General features: G+C 43.2%; 1 protein-coding gene across 3 annotated transcripts in view; it reads left to right on the forward strand.

Moving 5' to 3' along the window:
* The window catches only part of SNX19 (sorting nexin 19), a 30,784-nt gene extending 14,867 nt beyond the window's left edge, over positions 1–15,917 (forward strand). For 2 of the 3 annotated variants that reach the window (XM_036448949.2, XM_036448953.2), the window contains 3 exons: positions 13,405–13,589; positions 14,334–14,421; positions 15,429–15,917. In XM_036448949.2, the coding sequence (XP_036304842.1) occupies positions 13,405–13,589; positions 14,334–14,421; positions 15,429–15,561 (406 nt within the window). In that variant the 3' untranslated portion in view covers positions 15,562–15,917. Of the gene's footprint in view, positions 1–4,628; positions 4,773–13,404; positions 13,590–14,333; positions 14,422–15,428 lie in introns of those variants that run through there. The other variant, XM_045585435.1, reaches the window with a different exon arrangement.
* Positions 15,918–16,140: the final 223 nt, after the last annotated feature.

Genomic DNA, 16,140 nt, shown 5'->3' on the forward strand with positions numbered 1-16,140 from the left:
GAAATCTAAGACAGGAAACTTAAATAGAAGGGAATCACAGGCTGTGAGCATCACAGGCCAGGTCACATTTTCTCAGTGGGTGATGATTATACATTTTTAGTGATCAGGAAGAGATGAGAATTGAGTGGCTGGTGTGTAAAGAAGCAAATACAATATGCATATGCAATCTAGTCTAAGCTGTTTCTTGGTTTCACTGATAGAAATTTGTCCAGGCTATTTTGTAGCACTCAACCCACTTTATCTTAAAATACTCATAACTGTCCAACTGGGGAATTGTTCTGGACTTATTCCTTATTCACTGAAAAAAAATAGTAAGGGCTCTTTATGAACAAAGCAGATGCAGTCCCTACTTCTCACATATTTTTCAAGTTAGTGGGGCTAAGAACTGAGGCCATATCATGACCACAAAGCTTAATGTATGGTGGAGCCAGAAATGAAACACAGTATTCCACATGCCATATTCTTTCTTTTTTTTTCTTTTTTTTAAATATATTTTATTGATTTTTTTTTTTACAGAGAGGAAGAGAGAGGGATAGGGAGTTATAAAGATCGATGAGAGAGAGATTCATCGATCAGCTGCCTTCTGCACACCTCCTACTGGGGATGTGCCCACAATCAAGGTATATGCCCTTGACCGGAATCGAACCTGGGACCTTTCAGTCCACAGGCCGATGCCCTATCCACTGAGCCAAACCGGTTTCAGCTCCACATGCCATAATCTTATCCTCTACAACACACTGGTATCTGCTATATGTAACCTCCCTGAGCTTCAATTTCATCATCTGGAAAACAGAAAGAATAATGCTATCCTGTGTCTTTAGGTGCATGGAGCATACCCAATAAATGTTAGGTTTTAATGTTAGCTCTTCAGGAAAAGGAAAGAAGGGTATAAAGTATTTTCCTCTTTCTAATTCCTCCAGCTAGTGCCCCGAAATTTGTTCTACTTTTTATGTCTTCAGAATACCCACCCCCCATGCCACCCTCCTTCAGCTACCACTATCCCAATTGTGCCTGTCCCTCTGAGTTATACAGAATATACTGCCCCTCTTCGTGAATTTCCTATCCTGGGTTCACAGTATTCTTGAAGCTTCCTTAGGATAGGGGTGAAGAAGTCATGGATCATGGAGGAGCAATCCTAGCTCCCCCTCCAGAGGCTCAAAGGGTCTGATGCCTCTGGCTGTGGTCTCAGACCAGCAAGTTCCCATGTATGTGGTACACATGGGATGATGGGGCTTATTTCAGGATTTGTGTGTAGACACTGATAATCTTATCAGCTTCAGGACATTTACCATCTAGCAAGCATCTGGTGAGAGTTTGCTTTGTGCAGACTCTGTGCTGAACACTATAAGCATAGTGAATTATTTAGTTCCATCAAAAGCCCTGTGAAAGAGGAATGAAGATCCCCGATTCAGATGAGGAAACAGACATACAAAGAATTATGGTTCCTCAGGCAAGATCACAAAGCTTCTAAGTGTACCACAGGCTGATTTTGAACCCAGGTTTGTTTGATTTTCAGCTCTAATGACTATTTCTCAGGATCAGACTGTTACTCCGTAATTTGAAGGGATAAAAGCCAGTCCAAAAATCTTTGACTTAGGGCAGTATACATTCCCCAAGAGGATATTACATTCAGTGTGTAAAATCCAAACTGCATTTCCACGTATGCACACTCACTACCCAAAAGGCCCTGCGCTAGCCTGGAGTCAGCCTACGTTGCTTGTTCCTGACAGCTTGCACGTTTTTATTTTTAAAAAGAGGTTCATGCAGTGCCACATTCTTTGGCTTCGCCTTGGTAAGCAAATAAAACGGAATTTGATATCTCCTCAAAGCTGTAGCACCCCCTCCCCCACCTACTACTCCTCCTACGAGAAGAGGTGTGGTGTGGCCCCAGCAGTTCAGTGTTGACCTCCTGAGACGGTCCCATGACTGCTGCCCGGAGACAGCGTGTTTTTTCACTCTCAAACCACAAGTATCTGAGCCAGGTCCTTTTGCAGAGCACTCGGGCTCTCTGTGTTTGAGCTCTGCACTTCAAAGAGAAGCAGAGTCCGCATTAATGCCACAGGCAGCTACTGCCATTCCCTATCTGGAAGACACTGCCTTATCAGGGATGGTACAGCCATCTGGATTTAGATGCATCTCCTCCCTCAGATGTTACCAGTTTCTAACTTGCAGCATCATCGTCATCTCCAAGATGGGTTAATTTCTTCTGCTCCCAGCTTTGTTTACTCTCCTTGCTTCCTTAAAAGACCTATGTACATTACTCAGTCCCCTCAAAAGCCCTAGGAAAGAGGAAGCTGAGACATACAAAGTATTATGGTCACTTAAACAAGACCTATGTACATAACTCCCTTGAATGCCAGGGATTTCTGCCAGATCCTAAGCGTTCATTCTCCTTCTCTCCCTCTCTCCCTCTTTCTCTCTTCCTTTTCCCCTCTCCCCTTCCCCCCCCCTCTATTCCCCTGTCTTCCTCTTTCCTCTCTCTCCCTTTCTTCATTTCTCCTTTCCTCCTCCTCTCTCTCTCCTTCCCTCCCTTCTTCCCTCCCCCGCAAGGAAAAATTAAAAAGAGTAACTTCAACCTCATGGCCCCTCCTTCTAAGCCAAGGTTGAAAGAGTTCTGATCTGAGCCAAGCTTCATAAATCTCCCTTGATGGTTGATGGTTTGGAGAAAGTGGGGGAGGGGAGCCGTAGAGAAGTTAGATGCCCAAAAAAGGTATTGTTAAGTCAAAGGGGAGTCTTGCACATATGCGCGCCTGACCTCTTATGTCAGCTTCTGTGCCGGGAACATCCAATTATGTAAGAAGGAGCACTCCTTATTTGGATTTAGAGATGGAATGAGGAGTGGGGGTAGCCATTTATGCCAAGGAATAAATCCAGCTTGTGTGAACTGCTCATGTCCACACAAGGAAGGAACTTGACAATATTTTTGCAAACATCAGAATCAGGTTCAGGAAATTGGACAAGCATGTAGACATAGACTAGGTTGGAGGGAAAGGAGAGGTACTATGCTCCATTGATGGTAGAAGGTTTGGGCAAGAAGATCCAGCCAAGGTAAGAAGTGAGATTATTGTGGAGTACTGATGTAGAGTGAAGGAATGAGAAGCAGCTGGACCCGTTCCCTGCCTGGATGCCCGGAGTAATGCCATCCTAAAAATACGAGCCAGGCTAGCAGTGGAGTACTCGAACGCCACGTCCCGTGGCTCTGCCCTTCCCGTGGCCCCAAGATGGCATCAGACTCGGTGTCAAAAGGGCAGCAGACACATTCCTGGCATCTGCATCAGGATTTCTTAGTGAGTGAGAGAAAGAGAGAGAGAGAGACTGTGTGTGTGTAAGTGTGTGTTGGGGACACTTGGGAATGGAATAGCGTGGCAAAGAAAAAGAGTAGGAAGAAAAGAGAAGATTCCATGACCTGTGAGCAAAGGAGAGTTGAAAAGTATGGCAAGTCAGGAAGTAAATAGAGAGGAAGAAGAAAAGAAAAATTGCAGTAGGTGTAAAGGTCCAACAAGCAGTGGACCCCGGAGAAAGTTAAATGACAAGCTCTGGACCTTATGCTATGCCATGGAATTATTGTCGCAGACTTTTGCTAGAGGCCCAAATCCAAAATTATCTCAAACTATGTCTTCAGATGTTCCCATCAGATTATTTCCTGGCCCTCCAAGTCTTTTCTGCATCCTTCAAATCTCTTTCTTCATATCTGTCTATGCACACCTACATACATGCTTCAAACGTTCCCTGGTCATATCCAGAGCAGAAACTCTTGAGTTTCTTCACAACCAAGGAACTTCTTACTTCTTAACCCAGGTACTTGCACCCCTCTGCCTTTGCCTTCCAGGACACTAACTTTATTTAGTTCTTGTTATGGTGGCCTCTTTACAAGTAATTTTTGAAAAGTATAAGGTTTGCTGCCTATGTGTACTTATTAAGTGCATGCTGTGTGCTAGCTCTTCATACCTATGGTGGCAGTTTCTACTTGAAGGTGCTTTCAGCCTCTTTGAAGGGATAACCCATAGAAGTAGAAATATTAAATAGGAGGTCAGATGACCTGATACTTGTCCCATGCAGCATGGCATAAATACTAGGTAGGCTTTATAGAAGTAAGGGTTTAAAGCTTATAAGCTAAGTATCATTTAGACTGGTTTAGGAGAAAGCATATTCCAGGCACTTGGTTGTAAAATGTTTTTTAAAGAAGGGGATGGGGAATTTTCTACTTTTAAATAAAAAGAACCTTTAAATATATTTTGAATATTTTTAGCCAGCCCCTTTCTGAAGGTGTGTGCGCTTACAACACAAGACAGATCCTTTTGTTAAATGTATTATTACATTTTGTTAAATGTAAATGTCAGGCTATTTCTGCTTGGGAGCCTTAAGACAGAAATTCTCCCTCTGGGCACCAGGAGGCGCTGCAGCTTAAATAATACCCATTCACCTTAGAGGAAGCCACGTTTTGGAATTATGGTCCTTGCCTTGGAGTGATAGTAATCAAAATCCTTCCTGTTTTGCTCCATGATTCCAAAGTTACTTATCTGTCCTCTCCTGGGTATCACTGACTTTTAGAAGAGTTATCTTTCACCTTTCACCCTTCTCCCTTCTGACCTGATCGGTCTTTAGCATTCGCTTGCTTCTCTGACCAGGGTACTCTCCCAAAGCCATCCCTTAGGGTGCATCCCATTGTCAGGGATTCAGTGCTCAGAGCCGATTCACTGAGAACAGTTTTGCCTCAAGAATCAGAATGAACCAGGAAGTCTCCAGTAATAAAACCACCTGGACATCCAAAGGTGAAAAATTCTGTCCACACTTTCTACACACTAGTTTGTCCTGTACTCAAGGCCCTTTGGGATACCAAAGTCTTAGATATACATCTCACCGAGGGAGAGTTTACCCGTCTTCTAATTACCCATAACTCCACAGGGTCAGTCCTCCCCGATCTTCATAATGGTTCACTATGCTAATATTTACCTCCCTGAACCTGCTAGGAGAATATGTTTTACAAAAGGAAACAATGAGGCATTAAATACAAAGCTTGCTCGGGATCCTGCCATGGTTTTAGTTCCTTGGATCTTGTAGGGTTTTTCAAGGAGATCCAAAAGAATGTTTTCCTGACACGTGCACAAACACACAAGACTCGGAACATTGCCTTCATTGTTCTCACTTGATCTTGATCACTTGTGAAGAAGACAAGGCAAGAATTAGCCTGTTTCATGAGGGAGCGAGCCAGAATTTGGGAAAGTCCCTTCAGCATTTAAGTGGTCAAATCAGGCTCAAAACTGTTTGTGTCTTTTCAGTGTTATTTTCACTTATTACTACACACTGCCGGTGCAAATTCTTTGTAGCTCTTTGGGTAGTTACCCCAGAGAGGTATGGACCTATTGTGTGCTCACTCTTGGGGTGACACAACTGTGCTGGCCTCGTCCTAACAGACATCAGTTGGATTTGGAGCAGAGATGTTGGCTGTTCTGGAGACTCTGAGGGATTTGTTGATTGTGAGGAAGATGTCCAGCTGCTGCTTTTACTTGGATCAAATGAATAGTAGGCAGTCATCCAAAAAGTATGACTTTGATTTTGCCTCGCTTTAAAGTCTCTCCGCCCTGATTTTTTAGAGCTGGATTATGGTGCATTGATAGCGACATGGTATGGTACTGAGAAAAGTTGATCTGAAGGTCTTTAGAGCTACACTATATCGGCATAATACGCTTTCAAGTTGGAATCCTGAGGGTGTCACACTACTCAGATCTAGGACAGATTTCTAGAGATCTCCCTTTGCAGGCAGTCTCATTTGTCCCCAGAACACAGAACCCCTAAGTGCGCCCCTTCCTTTCTGTATTTGATGGAAAGGTAGCCTGTAACACCCCTCCCCCGCCCCCCAATATCTTGCTACCTCCTTTTCTTTTCTTCTTAATAGTTACAAGGAATGGACCAGAGTCAGTTTGATGCTGTTCCATTTATCAGGGGCACTTCCCAAAATACAAGCGTGACTCACGGTCCTTAGAACCCCTTTGCTTTTGTTTGACTTTCATCTCCTCTGTCCTGTGGGCGTACTTGCCCAGAAAACTGACAAAAACATAGCTGCTGACAGTCTTCCCGAGGATTTATAGAGTGTCAGAGACGAAGCATGGCTGACCCACTCCCTGGCCCTCCACCTTTTTTCCCTTCTGGAGGGGGATGCATAACCAGGTGGAATTGCCTGGGTTCTTCATGCTGAATTCTGAATTCTAGCTCCGCTGACTTAGTGCCCAGTACACTTCTTACAGCATCCACCCTACAGCTGGTGTATTGGCACACAGCTTAGCCTAAACAAGAAATTATTAGGAAAATGAACTTGCCAAATGTTTACGTAAGTACTTATAAAATGCCAGATTCAAAAAATTTCTAGATAGCCCACTATTCTTTAATCTATTATTATCCTCCATAAGCATGAATAGTTAAGCTCACTGTGCTGCCGCTGCTTTAAGTATTGTGACATTTGCCTTCTGCAAAGCTTATTTTGAGCCATGCGCCATGCCTTAAGACCAGTGTTTGTCCTCATACAGCATTGATTTCCTCAGTAGCTAATATTTATTGATTACCTACCCTGTGCCAGACACTATGTTAAGTGATCCAAATACAAAGACTCCAAATTCTTACCCTAGGAAGTTGGATATCCTCTTGGCGATGCAATCTTATAAATAAAGCCATGTAGTATAAAGTTAGGACTTTATAAAGAACTTTCTATGTGATTCAGAGAAAGGACTTGGTAATCAGTTATGAGAGACCGGGGTAGGCTTACAGAGGAGAGGCCATCTGAGATAGGAGTTAAAGGATGAAGGAAAGTTGAGAATAAACATTAAAGAATAGAGCACTAAAGGTAAAATAGATGGCATATTTGTGATACTCAAATAAGTCAGGTTTGACTTGGGATATATGATATGCAATACTAGTGGCCAAAGATTACACTGACAATTGCTATATGAAGATGTGTTGGGTTAGAGAGAGACAAATATCATGCCTTTTAAAAAATGGGCGCAGGGTGTTGAACCTGACATTTGTCTCTGGAAATTTCTGAAGCAGTTTGTTCAGTAGATGTTTTGTGAACACTTGGGGAAGTAGATGGCAAGCTCTCGAAACCAGTGCGCATTCAATGGGAACCTGTCCTGCTTGTAAACATAGTTTTTATTTCTTTAGCAGGATTATTAGACATTAAATAAAAGGAATGTATTGGCAATTATATTATGTCTGAATTTCAGTAAGTTTTGCTATATGTTCACAATATCCATAGGAACAGAATGGATATACATAGCTTAGTCTGTAGTACTTTTAAACTATTTGTGGCAAATTGAGTGTCTTTAGTCCAAAAATATCTAATAAATGGATGTCAACCTCAAGGGAAATTTCTAGTGATAGAGCGTTGCCCTCATTATCCTGTTAAATTCTTTTATCAGAGAATAGCAAAGTAGCACCCACTCAGGATGATGAGTGGTTAATCTCTCTCCTTCATTCATCAAACAGTTGTCTTCTGTGTGCTCAACTTTGAGGTTGGTGGAGTCCAGGATGTATAACTGGTATAAAAAGTTGGGGAGCAATAATAGATGTATTTAAAAATGCATAGTGTTGCCGTATGAAAGATTTAAATGTGGTAACTTTGGTACCTCATGTTAACTTTAGGGGGTACAGGTAGGAGCAATGACTAGAAGTTAGAAGAAGGCAGGCTTTCGTTGCCATTATTTAAGAAGCATCTCTAATGAACTGAAATTATACTTTTCAGGAATTAAGCAACTTCCCCAAAGTCACATTTCTAATTGGTGGAGAAGCTAAAATAAAAGCTCAACTCTGGATTCAAGGGCTAGGATCCTTGGCATTACTTTGTGAGGAGGTTAGATGGGGGTAACCTCAAAATATCCTACCAGCTCTAACGTGGCCTATTGCTATGAAATACTCATAGGTTCTCAGCGTTTTTAGGTGAATTGATGAAATTGGAATGAATAACCTTTAAGATTCAACAGATGATTTCTTTAACTTGATTAATAATGTTCCAATTTTTAATATATATTTATAGCCCTAACTTATACATTGCTAATCAAAACCAAAACACTCTGTGGCTAGATATAAAAGTAGGGAACTCAGATTCTTAAATTATAGCATTTAGGCAATATTTAGTCTACTCTTGAAGCACATGTTTTAAAGATGTGGATCTGTGATTTAAAACATAAAAGCAAAAATCAAGGAAGAAATTATGTAGACTCCATGAGCCATGTTAGATTTTACAGCAGTCACTGGGAGAAAGAAATAGGAGTTTCTTGCCCTTGAGGTTCCTTTCCCCCTCATTCTTCTCCCAACAGGAAAGGATGGTGACCTAGATCCATAGTCAGGGGGTCACAGTGCTGAACTTCCTCAGACACAGCCAGGGAGCCTGGGTTTGGGTAGTTAGAGGGCTGAGAAGCCCAGAGCTGGGAGCCACCAGAGAGAAACTGACTAAACACAAGAAAGGGCCATGGCAGGAAGGCAAGAGGCCTGCGAAAGGAATCAGAGGGAAGAGAGCTGTTACTTTTATCAGGCGTGAAGTTGGCAAAAAATAACTTGTTTAATGGGAAAAGCCATGGATCCACACCATCACCCTTAAGATCTCTTTGTTTCTACGCGGTAGATTGGTGCTGCTGACTTAATGAGCAAATGCTCATAGTGCTGTGCTAGGCCTGCAGGTTGTGCCATTATAAACATTCTACAGGGTGCTGGGTGGTGGGGAGTGTTTGCAGGAGGGCCAAAAATGTGGTTTGTGGCCCCCCTCCTTCCCCATTTTCTTGGAATTTTTAATTTCTTATATCTATATCAATGTTTTTAAAACTTTATAACAGATTAGAAATGTTTTACATCATGACCCACTATGAACACACACATACACACACACATGCACACACAAATACACATCTGATATATCCATCTACCCTGTTTCCCCGAAAATAAGACAGTATCTTATATTAATTTTTTCTCCCAAAGTTGCTCTAGGTCTTATTTTCAGGGGATGTCTTATTTTGGGGGAAACATGGTAGTAACTATATACATATATGAAATAAAAGGGTCCCAAAACATGAGATTCACTTTTATAATTTCTGTTCTAATCTATTTCTATTTTAGATGTAGTTAAATGTCACAAACCACAAAGCTAATTACATAGCCTCTGCTGCTATTCATCCCAAATTTTAAAATAAAATGGCCTGATACATTGTATGCAAAGGGTCCTAAGACTAAGACAGTGATTCTCAACTGAGAGTTTATCCCACAGAGAACCTATGGCGATGTCTGGAGCATTGTCACACAGCTAGAACTGGGGTGGGGAATGCTACTACACCTTTCACCATGCACAGGACCACCTTCGCACAAAGAATTAGTAGTGTCAAGGTTGGAAAAGCTGCCTAAGGGTAGTAAGGTGAGTTGACAATTCTAACCTACTGCATATCTATTTAGAATGTGAGAAGTTTTGACCTGCTCTTTCTTTCCTCTCCTTTTCTTCAAACAAACAGTATTTGGTATATTAAGATGAGGTTGAAGTGTAATTGCCCTAATGTTGTCTACAGTTGTACAGCCCAGTGAATAAAAGAGGTACAAGGAATGAGTCTATTTTCTTTTATTGGGATTGCACCAGGCATTTTTGTTAGAATATTGATACTGCTCTCATGAATATTTTCTGTGTTTTGATTTCACTACCCTCCCCTCGCCCCTTCCTCCTCCCCACGATGCCATACTTACTTAGGATCCTGCCTCACTCAGCCATGGCAGCTCTTAGAAAAGAAGTGAAGGGAATTGGGCTAATGAGATTAGACATGGTCCCTAAAGCTTTCTCCCCTACTCATGACATTTGATTCTGCTGTTTTGATGGGAAATGACCTTCGGCAAACCTTGAAGTGCCATCTTAAGCCTAGTATTAAACTGTTTCAGTTTTTTAGCCACTGCTTCATTCCTCTATCTGTAGCTATTTTAGACCAGGTTCCTTTGAACATGGATGCGGTGAGCACTCCCTAATCTCTACATCCTTTCTCCTTCCACACCTGGCATCAAAGAGGCTCTTGAATGTCTCAGTGTCAATCTGTTGTTGCTTTTTCTCATTTTATTGGCTATTTCTGGGCCCACTGGGAAGACTTCCATTTGCTCTGAACCATTCAGATGGCCTGACCGAACAGACCTGGTTTGGCTTTTTTCTTCTTTTGTTTGGGAAAATATGGAGGAGGATGGAAGGAGATATCTCTAAGTCAAATATCAGAACTGGAATAGTAGTCAGAAATAAAACCAATTCTGCCTGAAGCTTTTCTCTACCATAGTTGCCTCATGCATTTTGTATTACATTTGTATTTAGTAAATTATTTCTTACAAGTAATTCATAATTCATTGTCAGAGACGCACGCGCGCATGTGTGTGCGCACGTGTGTGTATGTGTCCCCACCTTGAAACTTTAGATTTCTGTTAGCATAATAATGGTACCAACAGATTCCAGAAATTTCAGCACATAAATTTCATTTTCTTCAAGAGAACTATAGGGACACAGATTTCTTTTTAACCTTCTCACTCCCGGGTCAAGTATAGAAAGACAGACCATATGTGAAATAGAGAGCTGAAGAAAACCAACGAAAAGGAGTTAAGCCTTTGGCCAGAAGGCTCAGTTGATTGGAGCATCGTTCTGTGCACCAAAATGTTGTGGATTTGCTTCCCAGTCAGGGCACATACCTAGGTTGTGGATTTGATTCCTAGTCAGGTGCGTATAGGAGGGAACTGATCAAAATTTCTCTCACATCAATGTTTCTCTCTTCTCTCCTTCCTCTTTCTAAAATCAACAAAAACATATCTTTGGATGACGATTAAAACAAGGAATTAAGACATCACTCTCTTCTTTAACACTCCAGCGCCTAATCTCTTTGCTTTTTCTGCTGTAGTTCAGCTTCAGAAAAATCGGAGCAGGGCGAAGGGAATTAATAAGGTTAGATCCAGGACTGGTAGAGTATGGATTATCTCTAGAGAAGACTGTAGAATAAAAGGAAGGGAAATAGGAGTGGAGAGGAGAGATGAGATGATTGAAGAAACGCCTATCTTCATGGTTATCAATTGGTTGGTTCTATGCTTGGTGTTAGGCACGAAGATGAGCCAGAAGTCCTGAATGTGGCAATGGACAACTGTAGACAGGCAATGTGTATAATAATAAGGCATGCCTTAGAACCTGTCTGCAGCGCACCCACATTTTGTATTGTCTGAGGGGCAGGGCAGTATTGGCAGATGGAATAGTTGGTGGTGGTGGTGATTTTCTTGATTTGGGTTTTATCATATTTCCTTCCAGATTGAGATATTCATCATTCATGACAAGATACCATATCTCAGAAGTTCTGTGAACAAGAGAGATTTATTGCCCTAGTCTCCTCCATGGGCTGCCTGGAGCTAGGAAACGAAAGGCGCTAATTCCAGGCTCCAGTCCAGGAGAAGCCTCTGTTTTCCTGGAGTAGGGGGGTTGAGAGGTGGGGGAGGGGGAGAACCTGGGCAAGAGGAGCATCCTGAAGAGGGAATGATTAAATCTCTGGTAGAAGAGATGTGGTTTGTAGCTTTATCCTTCAGGGCACGAGAGGGAATAAGGAGGAAAAAAACTGCAGCAGCTAGCAAATAGAGGCCATTTTCTAAACTCCTCCTCCTCCTCTTAGACATGAAGTCTGTTATTTCTGCCAGTTTGCACACGTATGTCTTGTATTCCTGGGCCTGACTCTTTTAGGGCCTCCGTTGATCGGTTCTGGCCTCCGGGCTTATAGAACTTGACACGGTGCCTTTGTTGCATGAGCAGTTGACATTCCACCTGGAGATTTCCATCAGCTTTGTCAGTTCTGCATATTATCTTAGTGAAATCCCACAATTTGACTTGGCTCACTGACTCACATTATCAAGGGCTCATTTTTACTTTTTCATACTTTGATTCTTCTTCCTAACATTCCCATTTGGAGTTGGATGAGTTGGAGTCCTGTAGATTTGTATAAATGGATACATTCATATTTTTCACTTGCTAAAATTTGTTTGGCACTTGTATGCTTGAGTCACTAAGTTACCGTGAAAGAATGGGAATAAGTCCTATTCCCATGAGATGAAGTGACACTGAATTCAAAGTAATCAGGCTCATACATTGAGACCCAGAGGTGACCAAGGCACTCAGAGTTGCCGGTGGGTATTATGCTAAGTCTCAGAAGGGTTGAGTGGGTTTTGAGATACTTTTGAAGAGTTGAGTCACATGCATTATTGGCCCCAGAGCACAAAAATCAGGGCACACTTACTACATGCGTATGTGAGTGAGAAACTGAACTAGATCTAATTCCAGCGGAAGGTTTCTTGTTTAGGATTCTGGCTCTTGGAAGGCCTTACACATTTGGTTTCTCAGTGCTAGCCCTTCTCCCTCCTGTCAGTTAGATGAGACCCTAGTGCAGAAGTCACTCAAGTACGTGTGGCTTGAGGTGAGGAAGAGAACCTGGGGTGACAGTTGGGTCACTTGCTTCCTTGCAGAGAACCCGATCGGGTCATTGTATCCGCCCCCTTGGTGGCCCTCTTCTATAAACAGGAACAGGAATTCTTGCTGCTGGATCCCTTTCATCGGGCGTCTTAGGCTCGCTGAATGAAAGCCCTATAAAAAGGAGATGCAGCCCTAATAATAACAAATACGATCGTGATGGCTATTTCGGGCCAGAGCAGCTTTTTGCCGCTCTTGATCTCCATCAATGTGTGCCATTCTTGCCCTGCCATTACCTTTCAAGCTTCCTATTCTTAGAATTATGTGTGAGCCCTAGGCTTCGGGGATTGCAGCCCCCAAGGCTGGAATGCCTAGCGTGAGTGGAATGCAGACTGTCTGGTAGAGTGGAGGTTAAATAAAGTTTGCCTTGGAAGCCTCCCCTGCTCTTGGATGGGCGACAGTGACTTGGGTGTAGGAACGGTGGCAGGGGCTGCCATGTGGTGCTGTATCAAACAGGCTTTCGTGCATGAGTAGCAGTGGTTGATGGACCATCCATTATAATCATAGCCAGGCCAGTCTCAACCATACATACTGAGGAGGCCTCAGTGGTCTTGAAGCCATCTAAGCCATTAACTATAAAGCCTGTGTGTGCTCGATACTGAGAAGTTACAATTGCTGTGCAGTAGAACTGAGTTGGAGTGGTGCAGCCTGGCCCAGAGACGGGCCCTTGGTTGTGTTCTGTGAAACCCTGTTGAGGTGTGGCTCAAAGTAGAGACTCAGTAAATAATGTCATCATTATTACTCATCTTTAATTTCTGTGAGCCAGGATGTTGCATTGGCTTGGTTTCATTTGTGAGAGTTGGCACTAACTTTGCTTTGCCCTATTTCAATTGTCAGATTGTCAAGTAATTTATACCTGCTACGCCCTTTCCGTCTGGTTTATCTGACCTTTCTCTTCTCTTCCTCGCCAGGTGGCTAGAGGTGCAAGTAGCCAATCTAACATGTCCCCAGTGCTGGGTGCGGTACCTCCGACTTCTCCAGGAGTCCATCTGGCCAGGTGGGGTTTTGCCTAAGTGTCCACGGCCTGTAAGGACCCAGGAGCAGAAGGTGGCAGCTGAGAAACAGGCTTTGCAGAGCCTTATGGGAATCCTACCAGGTAATTGGACAATGAGAGTGACTATACTAATAACTGTTCTCTTCTAATCAAGCTTCGCCACCGTTATCCCACCCCTTTCCTATTTTTCAAAGGGTCTTAAATATGGCCAGACTCAATCTGTTGACCCACCGAATCTCAGGCTAATAGGAACATGATCAGGGCTGGATTCTTTCACTCCTCACCCAAGTGATATGAGGAGATGGAAAGGATCACTGTGACCACACCAGAAATAGTCTGTTCGAATCCCGCAGCTATCGGAGTAATAACTGTGTGCAGCTAATAAAAATATATATTTAAAAATAAAATAAATGCTTTTATTGATTTCAGAGAGAGAAAGGAAGAGAGAAAGAGAAACATCAATGATGAGAGAGAATCTCTGATGGATTGCCTGCTGCACATGCTACACTGGGGATCGAACCCGCAACCTGTGCATGTGCCCTGACCGGGAATCAAACCATGATCTCCTGGTTCATAGGTCGTCATTGCTCCACCACTGAGCCATGTCAGTTGGGCAATAAGAGCATATTTTAAACACATATTTTTTTCTTAGCTTTTCTTTTTTCTGAGGATTTTTAGTTTGGCTCTGTAGTTCAGTGGTATGCCAAAAATCACTATTTGAATAAAGATAGTGGGTTTCCCTACCTGACCTTTCTTTTCTCTTCTCCCACAAGTGGCTAGTAGTACAAGAGATAATGAGAAGATGTTACTGTAAGACTAAAACTATATCTGTGTTTTCTCCTTTAGATATTGTAGTGAAGATCCTGGGGGTGGACAAATGCCAGCTGAGCTGGAGTCTAGTCTTGGAGTCACTGCAGCAACCCCTCATCAACAGGTAGGCCGAAAAGTGTGCCCCAGCTTTCGCCTAACTGAAGCCATCTCTGTCTCGGGTGCCCATGCTGAGAAAGAGTGGATTGCCGTCTCTCCTTGCCCTGGGCCTGACTGCAGACTAATGTCTAAGTCCTCACACACTAAGCAAAGCCCGCGCTGCTGGCGCCTGAGCAGGTTGTCCTGTGTAGTGAGCTAGAGCTAGACCAGTCTCTGTGTTTGCATTCAGAAGGCCCCCCTTGAGCTACTAAAAACGCCAGGTCACCCTCCAGCCTGTTCAGTGTGCTTGATGGTTCTTTCTGCCGTTCGTGAACACTAAGAGCATCCCCTGGTCTGGGCAATGCAAGCCCTATAATGATTGTCAGCCATGGGCTCTTTTCCTCACTGCGAAGCTGTGATTACTATTAGGATCAGGAATGGTTTTTGTTTACTATGAGATAGATCAGATAACGAGGTTGGACTTTGGTAAATCGACCAGAAAAACGGAAGGAATACTCTAGAATAATTCAAAAGAGGTAGGTATTTCCTGGTTGGTGCCTTGGTATAGAATGCTTTTGAAAAGTATGGAGTACTTCCACTCCTCTCTCAAACTCTGTCCCAAAGAAGAGAGCATTTACTAAGTCCCATTCCTCAATGCCCTGGCCTTTGCCTCATTGCCGGTAAGGTGACCAGTGAATCGTAGTGAATGAATTATGAGAGACAGCAGTCATCGGTGGCTGAATTTCTTAGAAAGTTGCTATCCTTCCCTCACAGAAACAGTGCTGCCATACTAACTTAGCTATGTAAATAAGGATGGAATTTCCTAAAATCGAGCCTCAAATTCTGTTTCTGTTTTTACTGAGGCCATAGCTATTTGGCCCCAACTATTGAAGGTTAGAGTCCACTAGGGATATCAGTAATGGGGGGGGTGGGAGGGGGAAAGGGAGGGAAAACAAGTGTCGTCAACAAGACCTGGTGTCTCCTGACTGAGCCAGCCCTTCCTCTAAGTTGTTTTGTCCATTCCATTTGTTTCAGGCATTTGATTTACTGCCTCTGGGACATCATCCTGGAATTCTTGGATCTCAGTGACTCAGTTGAGGAGTCCACCATCAGCACCTCTGCCTCAGAAACCCCAGACAACCCCAAGAGGATGGGTATCTCCCCGTAGCCATTGGTCATTACCCGTTCTTCGAAGGTTACGAAGGAGGCTCACTCTGCCACCAGGGACCAGTAGGAGGCCTTGCCCTCTGGGCTGTGGCTCAGAAGGCATGGGGCTCACTAGCACAGCTTTCCCTTCGTTCTACTCCATCTGTAGCAGGTGATGGAGGGATATATGTATCAATTGTATGCATGTCCAAGTGTCCTATGTTTTTTGTGGTGTTTGGGGCATTGCTGGTGGGTGGATTCTGTGTCCTTTGAATAAGGAATCTGTGAGCCCCTTTTGCTCTCCTCAAGATTGTTTGCCGGTAGCCTGGCCCTATGCAGACGTGTACCAAATCCACCAACAAACAAATCTATATAAACCAAGAAAAAAAATAGATTTCTTTGGAGGAGAACATAATTTTCTGAGCTCTTTTCCCACCAGGAAACTGGAAGTTCAGTCAGGACCATTCTTGAAAGCCAGACCCCTAGTTTGCCAACAATTCTAGAGGAGGGAGGGTAAGCATTTCTCAAGGGACTGCTTGCTGATTGGCTGTTTTCCAGCACATCAGCCCTATGGAGGGTGTCATTGAAGGCTACTTCCCTG

The sequence above is a fragment of the Pipistrellus kuhlii genome, unplaced genomic scaffold, assembly GCF_014108245.1.
Source record: "Pipistrellus kuhlii isolate mPipKuh1 unplaced genomic scaffold, mPipKuh1.p scaffold_m20_p_20, whole genome shotgun sequence".
NCBI classification, from domain to species: Eukaryota; Metazoa; Chordata; class Mammalia; order Chiroptera; family Vespertilionidae; genus Pipistrellus; species Pipistrellus kuhlii.